At 42.8% G+C, this 24,122-nt stretch overlaps 1 protein-coding gene across 3 annotated transcripts in view; it reads right to left on the reverse strand.

Moving 5' to 3' along the window:
* Positions 1 to 24,122, reverse strand: part of CCAP-R (Crustacean cardioactive peptide receptor) — an 89,935-nt gene that overhangs the window by 16,170 nt on the left and 49,643 nt on the right. For all 3 annotated transcript variants that reach the window (XM_033479540.2, XM_033479539.2, XM_076526208.1), the window contains exons 3-4: positions 7,501 to 7,636; positions 2,268 to 2,465 (exon numbers count right to left, since the gene is read on the reverse strand). In XM_033479540.2, the coding sequence (XP_033335431.1) occupies positions 2,268 to 2,465; positions 7,501 to 7,636 (334 nt within the window). The remainder of the gene's footprint in view (positions 1 to 2,267; positions 2,466 to 7,500; positions 7,637 to 24,122) is intronic.

A 24,122-nucleotide genomic window follows, 5' to 3' on the forward strand; every position in this document is an offset into this window, starting at 1 on the left:
AGGCCAAAAATTCCTGAATATTACCAAGGGATGGTTAGAAATGTTCCCGTAGGTCTCATGCCAAGGGTCATTCTAGTTTAGCGATAAAATAATGCGAAAGTTAGCCTAATGTGTACAGAGCCAAAAATATCTTATTAGGCACTTCGGGGCACTCTATCGCTTATGTCTCTCACAGTTTTCATTTTTTCATCCCTCAAAAATTTATAAGCACTGCTAAAGGATGACGAAAAGTGTACACACAGGTCCCAGAACAAAAGACATCGTATTTCAATAATAAAAAAAATGTGAAAGTTAGCCTAAAGTGTATGCAAACCGCAACACTCTACTAAGCGGATCAATGCACTTTACCTGCTCCTAGTCCTTTCAATTTTGATTTTGTCTCCGCCAAAAAAAATGTTCAAGCATTCCCGAGGGATTGCTAAAAATGTTCACAAAGGTCCCACGACAAAACTCTTCGTACCTGGACGACAAAAAAATGGGGTTTATCTGGAATACCCAGCTAAGCTAGTTATCAGCGTCTTCGGCATAGTCTGCGGCCGATAAAAAAGTCCGACTAATTGGAGACCGTCTCGGAAGCAGGGCCTGGTTCATTAATGTCCTGGCATCGACGTCGGTGGATCGCCGTTAACGTCGGCAAGGTTTTCACCGTTTTATTTCTTCACGGTTTTTCACCTTTCGACCTGCCGTCGTCGGGGACGCTGCGTCTATTTCTTGTGAGATAAAATGAGAATAAAAGCGTTACGCTCTCGGTAGCCGACTGGCTGAGAGCGATTTCTTGGCTGCCAGTAAATACTCGACTGCGACCGGCGAACGCGGAAGAGCTGCCGCTGCTCCAGAAAATTTCCCGGAGACATCAAGGATTACCGGTGTCCGCGATGAAATGTCGCCGGGTCTGCAACGGACGATGCTACCACGGCGTTGCTCGCGATGCTACCGCGAGGCAATCGATGACAAAGACGTCCCACCATCTCACGATCATTCCATAAACCCGGTTTTCCACTCGTGGACCCGGGACGGCGGGAATATCTTAACGAACCGTGGAACGATGCGTCGTTTACCAGCATCGTCAAAAATTGCCGTAAGATATTCCGGGATAATGCGTGCAACCGAAGGGGAAACGCGAACTTGCGTCGCTGAACTTTAATATCCATGGGTCGTTTGGGTATGAGACCTATGGGAACATTTTTAAGCATCCCTTGGCAATGTCCACAAATTTTCGGCTAATGGAAAGATCAAAAAATTGTGGAGATTACAAGAATTTAAATCCACTGAATCATTTAGTAAGGTATTGTGGCCTGCATACACTTTAGGCTAATTTTCACATTTTTTTTATTATTGACGTACGAAGGCTTTTGTTCTGGGACCTGTGTGCACACTTTTCGTCATCCTTTAGCAGTGCTTATAAATTTTTAAGTGATGGAAAAATGAAAACTGTGAGGGCGGTAAGCGATAGAGTGCACTGATGTGGCTTGTAGAGTATTATTGGCTCCGTACACTTTAGGCTTACTTTCGCATTTTTTTTATTGCTAAACTAGATTGACCCTTGGCATGGGACCCACATGAACATTTCTAACCATTCCTTGGCAATATTCAGGAATTTTTGGCTAATGGAAAGATTAAAATGTGTTGAGACTACAAGAATTTAAAACCACTGAATCATTTAGTAGGTTATTGGGGTCTGCATACACTTTAGGCTAACTTTCACATTTTTTTATTGACATAAAAATGAAAACTATGAGAGCCATAAGCGATAGAATGCACTGATGCGCTTTGTCAGGTATTCTTGGCTCCGTACACTTTAGACTAACTTTCGCATGTTTTTATTGCTAAATTAGATTGACCCTTGGCATGGGACCCACATTAACATTTCTAACCATTCCTCGGCAATGTTCACGAATTTTTGCGGCCGGAAAAAATGAGGATTGGGCGAACCATAAGCAATCAAGTGACGCGATATGCCTGATAGGGTATCGTCGTCTGCATACACAATGGGCTAACTTTAACAATTTCTTATTAGCATAATCTACCATGTCCAGCCACAAAATGGCTGTTAACATCAAAACGCGTTCCCCTCGAAACCATTGAACGCCTCACGAACCATTTCTCGGCACGAGTAATAACATTGGTGTAAATCGAAGCGGCAATATGCGGTGAACCACCCTCTATGAAATGATGCGGCGGTCTCTGTGACATGGACTCGAGACACCGTAGCAGTGTTAATATAGGCGGCGGAGCGGAAAAATGGAATGTTAGAGAGCAATACTTACACCTGCCAGTGAAGTTCATCGGTCTGGTGATGGCGTCGTACCTGTCGATGGACAACGCGACGAGCACGTACGTCGAGCTGTAGGTAACGAGAGCTTGCATGAACCTTATCAGCTTGCAGGCAACGTTGCCCGCGTGCCAGGTCACCGTCGTCCGCCAAATTATATCCGTTAGGACGGATATCAGGCCCACCAATAAATCTGCAACAAGATATGCAACGCGGCGCACCGTGGTGATTCATCGCGACGCTATTATTAAACCGTATCCGATCGGCGACCACTTCATTTACGAATGAATGACCGCGGACCGACCAATGCGACCCTGCCTGACCGACTCAGCGGTGATCAAAGCGTGCAAATCTAAGAGGCGAACACGTTCGCGATTACCTGCGAATGTGGTTCTTACGGATTTATGGCAAAATTCTGTCGCTGTAATATAACACTGCGAAGACATAGGGAAACAAAATTTTAATAACATTGTCGCACTGTTTTCTGGGCTTATCAAAATTTAAAAAAAAAGAAAAGAAGACAATAGTGAGACGAAACTTGAAGCTGCGTGTGAAACACAAAGCGTTGACGCTGATAAAATGCAAAGTGAGTCACGAATGAATGCAGGAACCGAAACGAATGAATAAATATCTCGTAAATCATGTTTCCGATATACGAATGTACTAATTAGGGCCCGGCGAGCTGGGTTGTCAGGATGAATATACGAGGTGTCTCAAAATTATGGTACCTCCGGGAAGTGAGGGGTTTCTGGGATCATTTGAAGCAACTTTTTCCTTAGCGAAAATATTCTACGAGGCTTCGTTTACGAGTTATTAGCGAAAAACGCCGGCCAATGAGTGGTCGCGCACGGCTGACGGCCCGCCCACGCGAGCGCCGCCGCCGCGTCACATGGCCGGCGTGAGGCGGAGCGCCGGCCGCTCGCGCTTTTCTATTGGCCCGCGTTTTTCGTCAATAACTCGTAAACAAAGCCGCGGAGAAAATTTTTTTAAAGGAAAAAGTTACTCCACATGACCCGAGGAATCGAATACCGTAATTTTAGGATACCCTGTAGATAAACAGAATAGACATAGAAGACAGCATGTTCGCCAGAGCTGCTCTAGCGTTTGCGATTGTTCGCGCCGCGTCGATTACGTCGCCCTTTATCTCAACTGCCAACCATGACGTCACCGATGACGTCACGTGACATCCGAGAGAATCCCTGGCAACGCAGGTCGCGAGCAATCTCGTTGTTCCATTGCGTCGACAACGGAGGGCCAGCTGGAAATAAAGTAATCGAAGCCGGCGGAACATTTTCCGGCGCGTGTCGCCGTCATGTCGTCGCTGAAAATAACTCACTTGATATAAAAACGACCTCATCCGCGGAAAGGTGTACAGAAACAGCGTTGCCCAGGACGTTCCGCGGCCCGTGTTCCCCGCGATTACACAAACGTCGTCGTCGTCACGTTTTATTTTTTTCGCCGACGCGACGTTTCAAATGCCCCTCCTAGAGGAACGATAAACGATCCCTCCGTCGGACGCGATAAAACGGAAGTCGAGCTGTACCGTAGATCGAGCGCAATACGCGAACGATTTCCTGTTTGCACGGCTTTCTTCCTCCGTCGCGCTGCCGCTCAATGATTTTCATTGCTCCCGCTGCCCGGACACCCCTCGCCGACGTCCCTACGGTTCCTGTTAAGGCTTCGTTCACCTTGGGGCAGCATTGTGTTCTTGGGTCCTCGAGCTCTTAGACTTTCGCATCGTCGAGTGATGAAAATTTTGGACGTTTGTGGTATCGGAGAAAGGATTGTTGTGTTCAATTGTTTGGGGCCACTTGTTGTATACAATTGTCGTTACAATTTCTTCTAGTCACTTGCTTGATCCATTTATTTGACCTGCTTGTTTTTTTATTCATTTGTTTTACACACTGGCTCCCATTCACATATTTCTGTATACTTGTTTCTATCTAGTAGTTTTTATTTAGTTATTTTTATCCACTTGTTTCTATCTAGTAGTTACTATTCCGTTATTTTTATCCATTTGTTCCTATCTACTTGCTTCTATCCACTTGTTTGTATCTACTTGTTCCTATCCACTTATTTCTATACAATTATTTCTATCCACTTGTTTCTATCCACTTGTTCTTATCTACTTATTTCTATTTACTTGTTTCTATCCACTTGTTTCATCAACTTTTGTTCTATCCACTTGTTCCACCTGCTTTTCCTACCCTCTTATCTTGCCCACTTGTTTCACCCACTCGTTTTTATTCACTTTCTTTACCCACTTATTCAAATCCATTTGTTATGCCAACTAGTTCTACCCGCCTGTTCTTAACCACTTATTCTACCCAGTCCTTCTACCCACTTGTTCTACCCACTTCCTCTGCCCAATTGTTCCAACTGCTCGTTTTACACAATCGCTCCGCCCACTTTCTCCGCTCGCAATCCCCGCCGTCGCACCCCGCCCGTCACCACTCCTGGGCATCGCGTAGTCCGCCCGGAAACAAAGGGCTCACGTTGTCCGCCTCCGCTAATGTGGATCAACCTTTAAGCAGTTGTTTCTCGCGAGAAAGGCGAGCACCCTGGTCCCAATACTCGTTTTCCGATACATCGGCGCGTTTTACGCGACGTCCGATGGATTTTACGGCTGCCGGCGGGGGGGGGGGGCTCGTCGTCGTGCGACGGACAAGTAGGTTTACGTCTCCCGTCCCGCCGTACGCCGCGCGCGTTACACGCGCCGGTAAAACGCCACTTACGTTTTGGCGCGTTTTTGCACGTGCGAGAACACCGTTTACGTGCGTCCCCGACGGAATCGATAATGTCGGAGATGTTGTGCGGCGCGGCTGCAGGCGGTGTCACGTGGCCGGACTATATATTTTTTCGTTCGTTTATTTTGGAGACAGCGTCGCCTTTTTTTAGCGACGTACGCGTTGGCGGCTCCGTGAAAAAGCAGCACGTCCGCGGAATCTCCCGGAAATCCAGAGAAATATAGAAATCGTGGCCCGGGGATTAAATAGATCGCGGCACTCTAAAACTAACCTAAATCTTTCCGTTGCGTGTCGTTTCTTACTTTTCCATACTAACGGTCTGGTTTTCGGATGGATAAACATTTTCCCGGTGAAATTAATCCGAATTAAATAAATCTTAAAAAATTGTTAAACGTCTCGGAAGGTTTCCTTTGCTCTACGACAGGAACGAATGATCAATAAACAATTTCAATTCCGTTGCAATTGGACAGATGTTTGTGTGGTCAAATTAACCCCGCATAATAAATTAATAATTTATATCTAATAATTAGGTCATATATGGATCTACACGTACGTGCATATATAAATAACTGTCATATTGCATGTACTTATTATTATTAATTCAGATATAGGTTAATTAATAATTCTATTCCGTTCGCGATAGTCGATATGCGTGACGTCAACCGTGCAACATATAAGAATAGAATATATCGACGAGTTGGACGTAATTTAAGAACTCGTCGCGTTCCCCTGAAATTCGGCTGACGATTCTGAAAATATTTTCGTTCGTCTCCGAATTAAATTATCCGTGTCTCGTTACAAAAGCTTTGTTGAGAAATACTGTACTTTCGTAGCGAATTATAGGTCGCTTAAGAACCACGGAACGAAAATATCGCCACGAATTAGACAGAGTCCTCGTGGGAGACAAACAGAGAGAGAGAGAGAGAGAGAGAGAGAGAGAGAGAGAGAGAGAGAGAGAGAGAGGGGAAGCTTCGAATTAAACTCGCCGAATTATGTGTACGTTGCGGTTCACCCGAGGCAACCGTAGTATCCCGGAACAATACGGTAATTTAAGTTGAACGCAATAGTCGCGTAATTAAATCCAGCTCGCGCGTGTCCATCTCAGCATTTGCCGCGCTTCGGTATAGTGTAACAGCGCGAGCCCTACCGTTTATGAAATAAATCAAGTTGCATTTCACTTTTCGTTCGGTGTACCGCCAATTATTTCATCACTTGCCGGACAGAAACTATATTAATATCTGTTTCGAAATTTTCGCCGGCGATTGTTAAAATTCCATTGTTAATATTTTTCCGCGGAATCACCGACAGATATAATTAAACACGAAACCAAACAAACTTCTCTTTAGAACATCGGAGTCCTTTGTTCGTCGTGAAACGAGACACGGTCGGTACACCGGTATCGTTAACGAGTCGTTAAGAAAGAAACACGGACCAATAGGAAAACGAGCACAGATGGCGCCACGCGACTCGGGCAAGTAGCGCGGCGCCGCATTGGTCGCGTGGGAGGGGCGTTGGCCGTGCTCGCTCTCCGATTGGCCCTTGTCTTTCAACAATAGCTCGTTAACCCTTTAATGGCCGCTCATTATTATGTAGGTGATTGTTTTATTAATTATCACACAATGGAAAGATATTAAATTTGTTGTATTAAATGTGTTGTTATTGTGTGTATAATGCTTTAATTATTATAAAGGTGATTGAATTAATAATTATCACAAAAAGGAACAATTTTAAATTTGTTGCATTAAATGTGTTTTTATTGTATTTTTTTTTGTTTTATATGTATGTGTTCGCACATGTTGAATTATTTCATGAATTTACATAAATATTGCCGGCCCTTGGCGACGTTCGACTGCGTAGACGTGCGGCCATTAAAGTGTTAACGAAGCCGCGGGGAACATTTTCACATAGAAAAAAGATTTCTCGAATCATTCGAGAAATCGCTCGGTTATCTCTTTTCGGTAATCTGAAAATGTTGCGTCATCTAAAACAGCGCACGGAACGCAACATTGGGCTCCGACTCCTCGGTTGCGCCTCCTGGGCTCCGCTTCCTGGGCTCCGCCTTCTGAGCTCCGCCTACCGCCGCAGTGTCTCGCTCCCTGTGTTGCCTCCGACGGCCGTGAGCGGGGAGTGGGGGCGAGGCGTTGCGGCAGAAGGCGGAGCCCAATGTTACGTTCCGAAGCGTCCCGAGCACTGTCTTAGATGATAACTCCGATCTAAAATATAATAATCGACAACAATACATCGCGATTCACTGTACGTTAAAAATTCGCAGAAAACTATTTCCGCGTGTTCAGCGCGTTTTACAATTCACCGCACAGATCAAAGTATCGGATCACGGAAAAGTCTCGTTTGAAATAATTCAACGGTGCACAAACCATCGAACCGATCGCCGAGCTTCTCAAAGGATTATTTTCATTTATTGCACCGTTCATGGAATTTGCCGGTGGGCCGGAAAAAGGTGCGACGCCGATAAATACTTACCGGCGAGAGCGAGCTGCTTGATAAAAAAGTCCATCCGCGTTTTCCGGCGCTTTCCCCAGAGGAGGCCAATCAGGACCGCGATGTTCCCCACGACTATCATCGCGAACAGCAACCACAGCACCGTGAATTGTTCCGTCTGCAATAAAAACAAAGAGCCCCGTTAGCACGCGAACAAGCAGCCATGGGTGGCCCGTTTGAGAGCTCCGTGACGATTGTTTTCCGAAGTGACGGCGACCCGTGTATCGACTTCCGATCGTTCGATACATCGAATGTTTATCGGCCACGCGGTTCAGGTGACAACTTACGTCCCGTTAAAGCGAATCGGCTTATTGGTCGGCAAGAGACACGGACCGATCGGAGAACGGCGACGGCCGGCACTCAATCCGCAATCCAATATTCGCAAGGAAATAGGCTACGCGAGGAGTGGGGGTAAGTAATGCATGCGTCAGCATTATAATTTTGAACCACTGTTGCGACACAACGTAGAGACTTATAATTGTAACGCTAGATGCGCCACGCCGCTGCGCGGAACTCCCGCGCATGCGCCGCCTACCCCCACTCCCTGCGTAACTTATTTCTCTGCGAACACTGGTTGTGATACGTTTTATCAACGACATGTTACAGATCATTTCCCGTAGATTTTGACACGCTGATTTCAAATCCGACGTCAAAATTGTTCTAGAACCTCAGGATTTTGAAAAAGCATCGGCTCCAATGGAAATACTGACGAAATCTCGATGATCTTGTTGAAATTATTGGATAACTGATTATTCACCACTTTATTATTTTCGTGTAGTTTGCATCATATATGTGGGAACGCAACGTGCGTTCGAATAAGCTGGTTCTGAAACGATTTTAACGAAAAAGTCACGATTCCGTTAGTCCTTTCATTCGAATCGAACTTTTATCGAAATTCTCAAGCGAATAAATTCTAACGGATAGAGAAATTCTGCGACCGGATGTGAAATCAGCGCGTTAAAATCCACGGGACTCGATGCTCGTTAAATTAAAATTAAACATTTTTTCCTTTCAAGATATCCTGCTGTACTTCAACAAAACACCCTGTATATGTAGCTTCAATTTACATGTAATACTACATGATGTAGCCCGTCCTACCAAACAACTTTTGTAGGAATATTTTTTTAATCATAGGAACGTTAAACAATTTAAAATTAAAATCAAACATTTTTTCTTTTGAGATATCCTGCCGAACCCGCTTAAACAAGACACCCTGTATATGTAACAACTGTTTGTAGCAGCTTTAGCTTCAATTTACGTATACAAAAGATTCCCGTAGATTTACGGACGCTTCAAAGCGGATTTACGCGTGGTCAACACTGCGTGGTCGTCGCTGTGAGAGAACGCAGTCGATAATGCAGGTCAATATTGCAACCCATGCGTCATTCGTGTTACACCTCAATTATAATAAATTGAGAAAATACACAACGACCAAACGTTATCCATGTAAACACTATACCTCTCGATAAGAAACTATAGCTTGACACAGGAAATTATACCTAAACCACGGTCAATGATCTTGTTACTTTTGTTTCAGTATTTACTGTAACCGGACACCGAACGGCAAACCATTATCACAACTGTACTATTCCACGACGTTTATAACAATTCCAAGCTTTATTCAACAATTTTCCGAAGCATATTTTCGAAGATATTTTTTCGATACTTATTAACCTTTCCGTCGTTTCTAATGCGACAGCAATTTACTGTATTCGAATTTGCCGAGAATTAAGTAACAATAAATAGCAATTAAGTGGTAATCAAGCGATAGTAAATGAGGGTTCAAAATAAATGAAACAGAAAATAGAACGAGAAAAATAAATAAAACGAAACAACGAAAAAAGTAAACAAAAAAGACACCACGAAACAAATGTCCGACAAAGAAATTGTAGTTACTTATGACTCCATCTAGTGGTTTCTTCCCGCGAAACAGTCCCGAAGAAGGTTAAACGAAAACAGAATTCGCACAGCGCTTTCGAAATCCTGGAAACTTGCCGAACACCCTTAAAAACGGATATTCTGTTGATCGTTCGTTATCGTTGTCGCCAAGTCTAACAAGGGTGATGAAAGGGGACTGAGATCGTCGAAACGGTTGAGCAGATTGCCTCAACTGCTCCGTCAGACAACAGCAGAAGTTCTCGGAGATAGACCGGCGCACCGCAAATCCGGAAAGCTCGTACTTCTTTCGGCCAACAGGCTCGGATGGTTTCGCAACGCGATCGGAACAGTCCGCCGGCGAAGTTTGGGGCGGAGGCGGGAAAGCCGGCCCGTAAATCGTCGAGGCACGTCGACCGCAAAATAGGAGAAGTCCGCCGACTGTTCCGGCCGTATTTCCTCCGGACCCGACGACATCGGTCATTTATGGAAAATCGATGGGGCCCGCCTCGATCCGTCCGCCGCACCGTGGGCTGGAACCCCGTTTCTCTGGCCGAAATAATCCTCGCCGTTGTCTCAACGCTTCGACCGCCGCGCCATATAACCTCAAAATTTCCACAAAGTCGAAGCGTCCACGCTGCTTAAATTTGACCTGGCCGAATTTGATCAACGATTACTCCGCGAAAAATCATCGTAGCGTGGAGACGTTTTTTTTAAATTGAAGCTTGGAACCTCCACTTTAAGATGGTCTATCTGGATTTCAAGTTCGATGCACCGCAATCACTGTGCCTCTTTAAATATAACCTTAAAAGGACCATCTCTTCAGGCGACTGGCGTATGGGATTGGTAAGGGTCGCTTTAAAGTGCTGTAACTTCGTGAGAAAAAATCGCAGTCCGGTTTCTTTTTTTTTAAACTAAAGGGGAAGAATTGAACTTCATTCGGCTGCGAACGGCATCTCGGAAAAAAGTTTTAGGAAATCCGAGCATTTCGTCAAACTTGGCAATTTTCAATGTGAAAATTCGGGATTTCGAATTTGGGACCTCGCATTTAAAGGATTGTAGTAGTGAGCGTGCGTCGAACTTAAAATCCACAGGCATTATCTTGAAGTAGCGGTTTCAAGCTTTAATTTAGAAACAAACGTCGTCGCCCTGCGATGATTTTTCGAGGAATCATCGCCGGTGAAAGTTGGCCGATTTTTATCCAAAATGTATTGTATTTAGTAATTTAATCAAATTATCTCGTATATCTGCTTTTGTTTCCAGTTGCAAATATTTTGGAAAATATTTTTCCGAATCGGAAATATTTTTGGAACAAGAAACGCTAAGCGAGACAATGTATCCGCTTGGACGTCTTCAAATGCTCGCTGGTTGACAGCAGATTTGACGCATTTCCAATAAAAACGCACGAATGAAATTGCACAGCGATAGAAACGATCGACTGAAACGACGGAGAAGGAAATAAATATCTTCGTAGCTGCTTTCGTGTTTTCGTGTAAAAATTCCCGATGATTCGCAACAAGAGTTTACTGCACCAAACAAGGCGGCACGTAATTAAGAGTGCAGACGTTGGAGGATGAATTTATTCAGCCGAGCAAAGAGACATTAATTAAGAGAGAGCGCGAGAAAGAGAGAAAAAGAACGAATCGAGGAGATGTGCAAAAAATGTTTGAGTTGCAACGGTGCATGGCGGTATAGAAATTGCTCCCGTTACCAGTTAGGATACTATCGAGTCAGAAATCTTAACATTTTAAAACACCATGTATGACCAGCATTTTTATAAAAAAAATTCGTTATTCGGATTATTCAAATACATTATAATTCGCGCCTCGAATAATTGTGGGCCGCACCGTGGAAGGGCGCTGTCGTTGCTGTGTGCCCTTCTAACCTAAAATGTGGGTCGTAAAACGTTGTTTCATCGGCATGTATTACAATGAATTCGTTGAATTAATTACGAACTCTAATTGATATTAATTATTGATACAATTCATGATCGATCGTTTCTAGTTTCCTTGTATCGTATTAAATACATTTATTACAACCTTGCAACGCGCCGTCAACTATCGCTGTGCGTCTGTCATACGGTTTTGCGAGTTTTTATATTGTGGTTCGCGGAAAAGCGAATGATAACGCGAAAGGAATAATAGTATATTTTTGTTCCGACACTCTGGCGGGATAACGTCTCGCAGCGAACAAATATGTTCCAGAACGCGGAAGTCGAAAAATTGGATCGTTGGCTATCGTTTACGATCGAGTGCGGCCATTTTTCGCGAGCGCGATTGAGAAACGACAGAACTCGTTGGAACGGCGCAGAGTATCCGGATAATTGGGTTTCCAATCAGCGGATCGGATTAGGGCACGTTAAAAGAGTTCCGACGACCGGTATACCGCCGTCTCTATTACACGATTGATGAATCGATCGCATGGCCGGCCTGTCTCGGATTGCAATTCGCAACACACAGCACAAGATTGCCCGCAGGATTATTCCGTTAATGCATATCGATGCACTCCTTATAACCGAATCGATCCGCGCGACCGGCCGCTGAATTTTAAGGGGGATATTCTCCAAGTGCGTATTCCGTTTCTGCTTAACCTTCCTCGGGTTCGTTTCACGCGTTGTTTCGTTTTATTTATTTCTCTCGTTTTCTTTCTGTTTCATTTACTTTGAACCTTCATGTACTATCGCTTGATTACCACTTAATTTACTGTTACTTAATTCTCGGCAAATTCGAATACAGTAAATTGCTGTCGCATTAGAAACAACGGAAAGGTTAATAAGTATCGAAAAAATATCTTCGAAAATATGCTCCGGAAAATTGTTGAATAAAGCTTGGAATTGTTATAAACGTCGTGGAATAGTACAGTTGTGATAATGGTTTGCCGTTCGGTGTCCGGTTACAGTAAATACTGAAACAAAAGTAACAAGATCATTGACCATGGTTTAGGTATAATTTCCTGTGTCAAGCTATAGTTTCTTATCGAGAGGTATAGTGTTTACATGGATAACATTTGGTCGGTGCGTATTTTCTCAATTTATTATAATTGAGGTGTAACACGAATGACGCATGGGTTGCAATATCGACCTGCATTATCGACCGCGTTCTCTTATAGCGACGACCACGCAGTGTTGACCACGCGTAAATCCGCTTTGAAGGGTCCATAAATCTACGGATATCTTTCATATACATAAATTGAAGCTAAAGCTACCATAAACAGTTGTTACATATACAGGGTGTGTTGTTTAAGTGTGTACAGTAGAATATCTCGAAATGTTACCACGAAAACTGTTTAATAGAACGGGCTACATCATGTAGTATTAATTGTTTTCTTGTGGTTGGAATAGTACAGGAGATCTGAAGGTCAATCTAATTTTCTTAAACGGAAGGCTATGTCTTTTTCTTCGGAAAGTAACAACAGGCACTGGCAGAAATCTAAAGAGGTGCTATATGATATTATTGCGAGGTCAATGAATATAAATAGGGTTAGCTTATGTTTACGTTCAGCTTTGGTCGACGACCAACACTCAGCAGTCGCTGCGGGGCAGCGTGGGTTGTGTTGTATCAAGTTACCGCAATTATGATATTGTAAACAGTGATTGAGGTTTATTGCTAATGCCATAAATTATCGATTGTAATTTTCACCTTACTAGGTGAATAATTTTGTATCCTTCTACGTGTCCACCATCATAGAAAATACAGGTCGCCACCAGGTAGACTTCCAGACCCCAATAGAAACCGTAAATGATTTAAGAACAAGAAGTACGATCGCATGCAGTTTAATATCGGACAAAATGTTAAAAAGCGTTGGGGCACAATTTTTAAAACGATTACAAATATGTATAATCCTTAATCACTGTTTATAATATCATAATTCTAGTAACTTGATACTGATGAACGCAACCGACGCTGCTCGGCAGCGGCTGCTGGATGTTGGTCGTCGACCAATGCAGGACGTAAACATAAGCTAACGATTTACCTTCATCGAACTCAGAATAATATCGTGTAGCACCTCCTCGAATTTCTCTCAGTGCCTGCTGTTGCTTTCAAGCCTTTCATTTAAGAAAATTAGATTGACCTTTAGATCTCCTGTACTGCTTCACCCATAAGAAAACAATTAATACTGCATGATGTAGCCTGTCCTACCAACTTTCCCGGCAACATTTTTTCAGATAATTGTAACTCCTTCCGAGAGATATATATCCTGCTATACTCACTTAAGCATGTATATACAAAAAATACAATACAATACAAAATATACAACAAAAATCTGTGCGCACGTAAACGATGTTAAGAATCCGTGGTTCCATGGAAAAGTAGAGATAGTAACACTACACCAGGCGCAGTCACTGCTGGTAAATAAACGGCAATAGTGAAAAGTGTCAGAACTAGGAGTCGGCCTTGTTTAACGAAGTAAATTAAACGAGGAAATTTCAAATTTACGTAACAGATTTGTCAATAATGTTATAATAATCCAATGCGTTATAATAATTATTATAATTATAATAATTATTATAATTATAATTATTATTATAATTATTATAATTATAATTATTATTATAATTATTATAATAATACTTACTATTTTAATTATTATTATAATTATTATTATAAATATTATTATTGTTGTTGTTGTTATTGCATTTTTGTTTAAAGCAGTTTGAGCAAGTGAAGTTGCTACGTTCCAAGCATACGGCTTTTTCGTATTTCGTTATGTATCTTTGTAGTTATGGACCACCAGACCGCCGCCGCGAGAATGGCGTTTTTCTGTAACGCGTTCGGTTGTGGACCGCATTGTTCATTTTACTTCGATATTCCGTTCAGTTCGTTCGATAGTCGCCCCGGGAATAACGGAGATGCTGTGCCGTTTTGAATCGTATCTAAAAATAAATATAATAAATTTTTGCGTTAATTGGATCTGTCCGACCAAATGATGCTACAAATTCAATTTCATTTTGTTATTAAAAGCATCATCCGGGCCGAAACTTCTTCATATTCTGAAATATTAATAATTCCAAAAAAAAATAATGGATCCATCAAATTATGATCACACCCTGTTTGTACCGTGCACGTTTGATATTTCGATGAATTTTCATTATACCTCGGCAACGTTCATTTGCGGTGGCCAACGCGACAGAATGAAAAATATAGAGAGACTGATATCCTGACAACTCTTACATTTTGCAAATTCAAAGTTATTAATGATCGCACGGTATGCGTTCCGAACCATGTTTGAATTACATTGGAATATATAATGCCGCGGGCGTGGGATTACGCTTTTCAGTCGAATTGCCCGTACATATGATCTGTTTAAATCATCAATAATCGGTGGAACAGAGCCATTGAGTAATAATAATCGTATCAACGGTGTTTGATACACGTCTCCATTATCGTGCATCAATTTACGTTAATGCAACGTTTAAACTGCGAATTTATCGAAATCGTGATCGATCGAGGGTGTACCGAGTACTAATTCCGCTTTGGGGTATCCGGACTCATTTTCGGGTATTCGGGTACATTTTCGGATACCCGGATACATTCTTGGGTACCCAGATCCATTTTAGAATACCCGGATCCATTTCAGGGTACCCGGATCTATATTAGAGTACCTGAATACATTTTCGGGTACCCGAATCCGTTTTGAAATATCGGGATTCGCTTTGTGGTACCCGAATCCACTTCGAGGTACCTGAATGCAATTTAAGGTAACCGAATTCATTTTTAGGTACCCAAATTCACTTTGCGTAACCTGAATCCACCTTGAGGTACCCGAATTCACCTTGGGGTTCCCGAAACCACCATGGGGTACCCGAATCTACTTTGAGGTACCTGAATCCACTTTGATGTACCCGAACTCAGTTTAGGGTTCCTAAATTCACTTTGCTGAACTTAAATTTACCTTGGGATACCCGAATCCACTTTGAGATACCTGAATGAACTTTAAGGTGCCCGAATTCATTTTAAAGTACCCAAATTCACTTTGCGGAACTTGAATACACCTTGAGGTACCCGAATTCACATTGTGGTACCCGAATCCACGTTGAGGTACCTGAATGCACTTTAAGGTGCCCGAATTCATTTTAGGGTACCCAAATCCACCTTGGGGTACCCGAATCCACTTTGAGATATCGGAATTCGTTTCGTGGTACCTGAATCCATGTTGGAGTACTCGAATCTACTTTGCAGTACCCTAAACCACTTTGCTGTACCCAAATCCACTTTGGAGTATCAAAATCCACTTTGGTATACCTGAATCCACTTTACGGTACCCGAATCCACCTTGGAGTACCCGAACTTTTCGAATTGCCGTGACCCGATTCGGACCCGAAAAAATATCCCGTTCCGACCAAAAATTACACGACCGAAAACATAAACTTATCTCGCACCCGATGCATGAAATCCGTAAATGTGTTTCGAACGTCCGCAGCGTTTCACTACGGAACGGTTTGACTAACGCTCGCTACGTCCTCATGCTAATTTCGGTGACATCTTCGGAGCTGGAACATGATATCCGTGAACACTCTGCTAACAGAATTTACAAACAGTCGAATCCCTTGTTGCACGGCTGCCTTGCAGTGGTCTACACGGGTCGGTTATTGTTGGCTATAGGATCAAGTGATTAAGGGTATTAGATCGTACAACCCAGGATCCCGGCGATATGTACCCGGCGATCGTTCTATTGAAATATTCAGCCGCGTTGTGCACGGTGATCCGTGGAAGCTTAACGCCCAGCTGAACCGTTCGACTCAACTAAAACGACTTCCTGCTGAAAGATTCATAGCCGGTCACTTCGGGAAACCGCTTAACGTCCTCCGGTTTCTTAATCCGAGCTTTCTCGGTTCTTTGATTGAATTTTTAATTGCCACTAGCGGAACGATCTATGAAACATTCACGAGCAGGCTCTCGACTACAGTAGCCGCCGGAGGTACAGAAGTCTCTAGTGACTTTACGTGCGGCACCTGCCCAAAGGCTTATCCACACGGCCCCCATGGGCGCGGAATTGAGATACGCTCAATAAGCGCGCTCCCACATGCCAAGCCATGCAGGAGCTACCAGTTACTACGAGGACGCGGACTCTCGTCAGCAGACAACTGGTGGTGCCGAGCCCTTTCTATGCTCTACCGGCTCAGCAGGTCGGTTCCCGAGCTGAATACCGCCGAAGGTACAGAAGTCTCTAGTGATTTTACGTGCGGCACCTGCCCAAAGGTTTATCCACACGGCCCCCATGGGCGCGGAATTGAGATACGCTTAATAAGCGCGCTCCCACATGCCAAGCCATGCAGGAGCTACCAGTTACTACGAGGACGCGGACTCTCGTCAGCAGACAACTGGTGGTGCCGAGCCCTTTCTATGCTCTACCGGCTCAGCAGGTCGGTTCCCGAGCTGAATACCGCAGCTCACCCGTCGAGGCCCCCAACAACTTTAGGGTGGGACATAACGAGGAGGGAGGGAAGAGGTAAGGAAAGGAAGGGAAGGAGCCTCTGGCCAACTTTAGCCGTTTACCACTGCCCCCTCGATGGACCTACCCACTGCCGGCCCGAGGTATCCCGGGCCAGATGGCCGGGACCTCGTGGGCACGCCGACACCCGAGGTACCAGTATTTAGAAGGCCGACTGGTAGGATCTGTCGTAGCTACGCTACTACCAGTGCTGGAGACACCGCATCTCCAGCACTGGTCGGCTAGCGCTTCGGGGTCGTGTAGTCGCTACTCTACAACGCCTAGTACTTAAGGAATCAGCAGAATAGGACCCGGCAAGCCGTATCCTACCCGCCTTTCTGCCTGTGTTCAGCGCTCTGCGCCACCGCCGGAGGTATAGTCGGTATAAACAGTATCCGTACGCACGGCACAGTATACTCTCCCCAGATTGTCCTTCAACTTGTAAACAAAAATGGACAATTCGCTGGGGGACGTTCTGAGAGAAAATACTGTAGTTCTTTGACGTGTCTTTAGTTTCGTTTTCTTGGCACGATTGACTGTGCATTTATCGAATGAGTCGTATTAAATGTTCTTATTCGAAAATAAACGAAATGAAAGAATAATAATAATTAACGGTAATAAAAAATAATATTAATAATATATAAATAATATAATATAATAATATAATATGAAATAATATAACAATATAATATAAAATAATATAATAATATAATATAATATGAAATAATATAACAATATAATATAAAATAATATAATAATATAAAATAATATGACAATATTAAAACTAAAAGTTATTTGAAACGATCTCAGGAATCACCTACATAATTATAGTGCACCGTACAGAATCGTTCATTTCCTCGCAGTTCTCTCTCACAGAGGCTGCGCACGTGTCAGAGATTCGTCAGCAGAGGGAAACTGGCGGGCCAAGCCGACGTATGGCAGTAACGCGGACCTTGGTCTTCGGGTTTCGTCGATTCGGCGATATTTCTCGCCGATGGGAGGTAATTTGCTGCTCGACGGGAGGAGTGTCGGTGACCTGGGGACCCCCTCCCCCCCCCCCCCCCGCGCAGGCCGATCCGAGAATTGGAAGCTACCCCGGTAACCCACCCTCCGAAATGTTCTCGTCGTATCCGGAAACCCAATTGGAAACTCGAATCTGTCTCGGTTAATAATCAACGCGAATTGTTCCTGCATATTCCCATTCCGTCCGTACGGAGGAATGCGCGGTTATGTTGTGTTTGACGGCGCGCGGCTTAGACGCTCCGAGCGTGAATCACGTTTAGGATTAAGGAATTAACCGTTAAGCGGTCGGCGCGAATGGAGAGCCCTCCGGTGTGAAAGTGGTGTAAGAACGAGTCTTTCGAATTAACGACGAGCGACGAGCTCGGTCGTATGAGTCGGTCGAGAGAGCGTATACAGAGAGTAACTTCTAACCTAAAACAACAAGAGGTTATCGTTGCATCGTATTAAATATACAGGGTGTCACAAAATTATGTTGCTAAATATTATCTAGTCGTCGTATTGTTTGACATTTGACGTTGGCCATTAACGTTTGACTTATTGGCCAACTTAATAGAATGTTTTGGTAACAGAATATTATAAAAAAATAAACGTTCAGATAAGAGAGGCTCCACTGTACAGAGTGTCCCATAATTACGTTAACACCCGGCAAGGAGTGACAAAGTCTTTCTTTATCTTAAGAAATAACTGAGTTCCGCTCTGTATACAGGGTGTCCAAAAATTATTGCTCAAGCGAAAAATGAGGGGTTCCCGAGGTTTGCGAGATATTAATGAAAAACACTGACCAATCAGAAGGCGAGCACGGCCGGCGCTCCGCCCCGCGGCCAGTGACGCGGCGGCACTGGTCGCGTGGGCGGGGCGCCAGACGTATGCGATCTCTCATTGGTCACTGTTTTTTCGTTAATATCTCGTAAACGAAGCCGCGGATTGCATTTTCGCTAAGGACAAAATTTCTTCAAATGACTTCAGGAATCTCTCACTTCACGGAAGTATCATAATTGTGGGATTTCTCTGTTCAGTATATAACAATTATATAACAAAACACAGTTCTTAATATTATAAAAATATTCCTAGGAGAAAGTTTTACGTACGCTTCTTTATTGAAGTACATATTATACCGTCAATCGTATGAAGTTTAAATAAATCAGTCTTGGCATTTTTATAAAACGACATAGAATAGTAGCGTTTTAGGCTTGGAAATTCGAGCGTTAATGGAAGATTACATCATTCGTGTTAAAGCAATCAATTATCGACGAACGCGTGACAGGAGAAGGGAAAATCCGATTCGAATTTTGAACATTATCCTCTTCTTTTCCCGCTACCACTTTAATTCGCTTCGCTCCGGCACGTGGATTTCGGAATAGGACGAGTCGACATCGATTACTGCTTGCCGCGCTGTCGAACGTGTCCGGCTTTGATTTCATCGGGACAGAAAATCCCGGCCGATTCCCACGCGACGTCCAGAGAGAGAAAAAAATATTGAGGGAAACAGGTATCGCCGGCTCGATGACGAAGTCTATTCACGAGCGGAAAATCATGGCATTACAGGGGAGCCTCGCGGGACTGCTGTCTGAAAGTCTTGTATCGCCTCGAATGCCGGCTCCGCAGGCGACGACTTTAATTTTCCGACGAAATTAGACGGCGAACCGCAGGGAGTTGCGCAAGCCAATATGGCGTCGGTCTCATTAGCAATCGCCCGAACGAAACAAGTCCCTGTCCATTCATGGAAAAGGCAGTGTAACCGTCGACGACGGCCCAGTCTCCACCTGCGAAAGGCGTGGATTCTATCGCATTCGAAACTTTTCTCCACCGATTGGCTCGCGCCAGAAACCATTCCCGTCTCACCTTCGTCGCTGTGGAGGCGTTTGTTACAGTCGCGTCAAGATCGGCGAATTCTTAATTCTCAGTTTTCAGTTTTCACTTTCCAATTCACAGTTTTCAATTCTCAGTTCGAAAAATGTCAATTTTTACTTGAATTCTTAAAATGAGAACGTTCTAATCAATTTTCAATTCTCAATTCTTAATTCTAAAAATGTTCATTTTTACTTGAATTCTTAAAATGAGGACCTTCTACACATTACTAATCAATTTTTAATTCTCAATTTCCAGATTTCAATTTTCACTTCTCAATTCTTAATTCTCAATTCTTACTTTCCAATTTTTAATTCTACAAACGTCAATTTTTACTTGAATTCTTGAAATGAGGTCGTTCACCACATTACTAATCAATTCTCAATTCATAATTCTGAAATTGTCAATTTTTATTTGAATTCTTAAAATAAAGATGTTCTCCACATTACTAATCAATTTTCAATTCTCAATTTCCAGTCTTCAATTCTCAATTCACGGTTCTCAATTTTTTTATTTGAATTCTTAAAATGAGGACGTTCTCCACGTTAGTAATCAATTTTCAATTCTCATTTCTCAATTCTTATTTCTCAATTCTTAATTCTAAAATTGTAAATTTTTACTTGAATTCTTAAAATGAGAACGTTCTAATCGGTTTTCAATTCTCAATTCTTAATTCTAAAAATGTTAATTTTTACTTGAATTCTTAAAATGAAAACGTTCTACACATTACTAATCAATTTTCAATTCTCAACTTCCAGTTTTCAATTTTCAATTCTTGATTCTCAATTCTTAATTTTCAATTTTTAATTCTACAAATGTCAATTCTTACTTGAATTCTTAAAACCAGGTCCTTCTCCATATTACTGATCAATTCTCAATTCATAATTCTAAAATTGTCAATTTTTATTTGAATTCTTAAAATGAGGACGCTCTCCACATTGCTGATCGATAATTGTTCAAAAATGCACCTAACGTATTCAAATTATTAAAAAATTGTTAAAAAATTGCTAGAAATTGTTTATAAACTATTAGAAATTGTACAAATATTTACAAAAAATTGTACAAAAATAACAGTACTGGAGCTCACAGGGTAGACAACAATTTAAACTGATTTTTCAGTTTCTAAATCACGGCATAGGAAGGAACGGTGGACCAACTTCATCCCTTCCCGTGTGATCTTAAACATTTACTTCTGATTGTACCTGCACGATACAATAACACTGCCGTAGTAGTACCGCGTTTGTACCAATATTATTAAAAGAAATAATGTATCGATAGATGCCGATGTTTCACTAGCGCCTCTAGCGGCGACTCGTGGAAGCAAACTTATAGCGCGGCAGGAATTTTGTGTTAGATAGGCGCAAGTGACACTTTCGAAAATGTTGACTTACATCTTCAAAGTGTAATCTATACGCGCCAGATTATTAAAAAGACGACTGAAATAAATGACGAAATAAATTAACTCGACTGTAAATTATCTGAACGATAAGTTGTCTCACATCTGTTGCCCAGTGAAGCGAGGACGGTTCCGACGATATCCTGGAATTGCACATTTTCCCAGGAACCTTTTTTGTAGGCTGCACCACCGGTCCCACGCGGCATCGCAGCCGAGTGCAGGATGCACGCGCGTGTCGCTCACCGTTTTTGTTTTGGTTTATCGCTGTCCAAGCACGCCGCCCACCGAAACAATAAGAGCAATATTCGGAACGGGTTTCTTTCTGGCATTGCTGCGGAGTCTTGACCCGGCACGAGCGAGCTACCCGCGCGAATCTCGAGACTTTGGGACCACGCTAGACCCACTCGACAATGGAATTGCCGAACGAACAGATTTTCAATCGTCGGCGTCACACAATGGTACCGTTTGCGATTCTATCCAAAAGACGAAGGCAATATATATCGGAGTGTGTTTGGTATATTTTCTTATTCTTGGCTATAAATCAATCTTGAGTGTTATGTCGTTCTTGATTATTAAGTCGTTCGTGACTCTTAAGTCGTTCTTGACTCTTAAGTTATTCAGGATTATTAAGTCGTTCTTCGTTCTTAAGTTTTTCTTATCAATTATGTCATTCTTGATTATTAAATCGTTCTTGACTCTTAAGTTTTTCTTATCAATTATGTCATTCTTGATTATTAAATCGTTCTTGACTCTTAAGTCATTCATGACTATCAAGTCTTTCTTGACTCTTAAGTCATTCATGACTATTACGTCGTTCTTGACTCTTAAGTCATTCATGATTATTAAGTCATTCTTGACTATCAAGTCGTTTTTCGGTCTTAAATCTTTCTAAACTATGAAGTCGTTCTTAACTCATAAGTTGTTCTTGATTCTTAAGTCGTTCTCGACTCTTAAATTGTTCTTGACTCTTAAGTCATTCAGGATTATTAATTCGTTTTTCCTTCTTCAGTTTTTCTTGTACATTAAGTCGTTCTTTACTCTTGAGCCTTTCTTGACTATTAAGTCATTCTTGATTATTAAATCGTTCTTCACTCTTAATTCATTTATGACTAGTAAGTCGTTTTTGACTTTAAAGTTGTTCTTGCCTCTTAAATCATTCATGAATATCAAGTCGTTCTTGACTCTTAAGTCATTCGTGACTATTTAATCGTTTTTCACTTTTAAGGCGTTCTTGACTATTAAGTCATTCTTCACCGTAATTTTTAACTATAGAATCGATTTTAACTACTATTAACGACTCACTACTATCAAATTGCTCTTAGGTATTAATTATTCTTCACCATTAAATCGTCCCTAACTATTAAATAGTTCTTCGCTATTAAATATTCCCCACTATTAAATCGTTCTTAACTATTAACTATTCTTAACTATTAAATCGTTCTTAACTATTAACTATTCTTAACTATTAAATCGTTCGTAACTATTAACTATTCCTCACAATGAAATCATCCTTAACCATCGTCATCTATTCTTCTCTATTAAATCGTTCTTAACCGCCATCAGCTCTCTATCCCTCACCATTAAATCATCCTTAACTATGTGTAACCCACCGCGTCGCGTCACCTACCCCCACTCCTTCGGCTAGCGTCCAGCTTATTTTGCCGACTACGTTAGTCGGTTGACGATGAAGACTAGTCAACGAAACTTCCCTTCTATTGTTTCCTGTTTCCCAAAGCGTCGCGACGGTCGCGACCGCTCTCTCGGTGGTTCTGAATGGTTTACGAGGGCTCCGCTCGTATTACCGCGCGTAATTTCGCGGCTCCCGAGGCGAAACAGAAAAAGAGGAGCTGCGGACGTTGATGAAGCGTCCCGTTTCACGGCGGTGTATGTGTCGCTTGCCGGCAGAAGAAAGTCCCGCGGTGGTTTAGAGTCGACATTAACCCACTTAATCCGCCGGCAACAGACGCGATATGTACGGCCGTAAAAATCTGTTACACGTAATCGGCCGCCGCCGTTAATTTCCTCTTCGACGACAGCCGCCGTAACTTACAGCTCAATCACGGTTCGCGTTCTTCGCGCGGACAGATCGTTTCGGGGAACGAATTTCGCGCGTTCCGATTGACAGGACGCTGTCGTTGCGTTTAGCGTACCGTCGGAGGTCCCCCAACGGCTCGCCCGCGGCGAGCTCACTTGAAAACCAGAACGCCAGCGACGCCGTGGCGAGTAGCCGTGCGCATAGGGGCTAGGTTCAGCGCCCGGACGTCCAGGGTTCGATTCCCGATGTCTTCGATTTCCTTTTTCGTTCCGTTATTTCGTTTTTTTAGATTCTAATATACATCATTCATCGTAAAAATACATGATAATAAAATTTTCGACGCTGCGTGCATCTAATAAACGATATTTAATTTCTGATGGACACTCGATTGTCATTTAAAAATATATTTCTTCTTCCGGGTAATTTGCCTCGCATACTTCAATCATGTCAATGTAAATAGCCGCTCTTCCGTGTATTTTAATTAATAATTCTTATCGATGTTATCGCATCTGCCGCGTTGCACAGCTCCGATATTAAATTGTCGAACTGTCTAGAAATCGCCTGAACAAATAAATACGAGCTCGGTTTAACAAATAAAGTGATAGACTAAAATGAAATAATAAATTATCCGGCAACGACCGTGCGTTCGCAACGACGTGTCGGTTCACAATTCTTCGTGTCGACGGCCGCGGAAAAGCTGCCTGCCGCCGGTAGAACAATGGATGCGGTAACGCGTTGATTTACGAGCGCCTTCGATTGTTCGATTAATACCGATCGGCGACGAATGATGGAAAGCTACTTTGCCCACGGATAATGCCTGTGGATAAACAATAAAAATTGATTCCGTCGCCGAACCGCGTCGGTGTCGCGCGCAAATTGGATCATTCCATTTGAACGGAGAGGCTCTCGTTAGCGCCTCGAGCAATTTCAACGTTTAGATTGCAACAACAGAAGTATTTGGACAGCGTTCGGGCGATGCGCCCGCAACGAGACGTT

Source organism: Megalopta genalis, chromosome 14 (assembly GCF_051020955.1).
Source record: "Megalopta genalis isolate 19385.01 chromosome 14, iyMegGena1_principal, whole genome shotgun sequence".
Classification (NCBI taxonomy): Eukaryota; Metazoa; Arthropoda; class Insecta; order Hymenoptera; family Halictidae; genus Megalopta; species Megalopta genalis.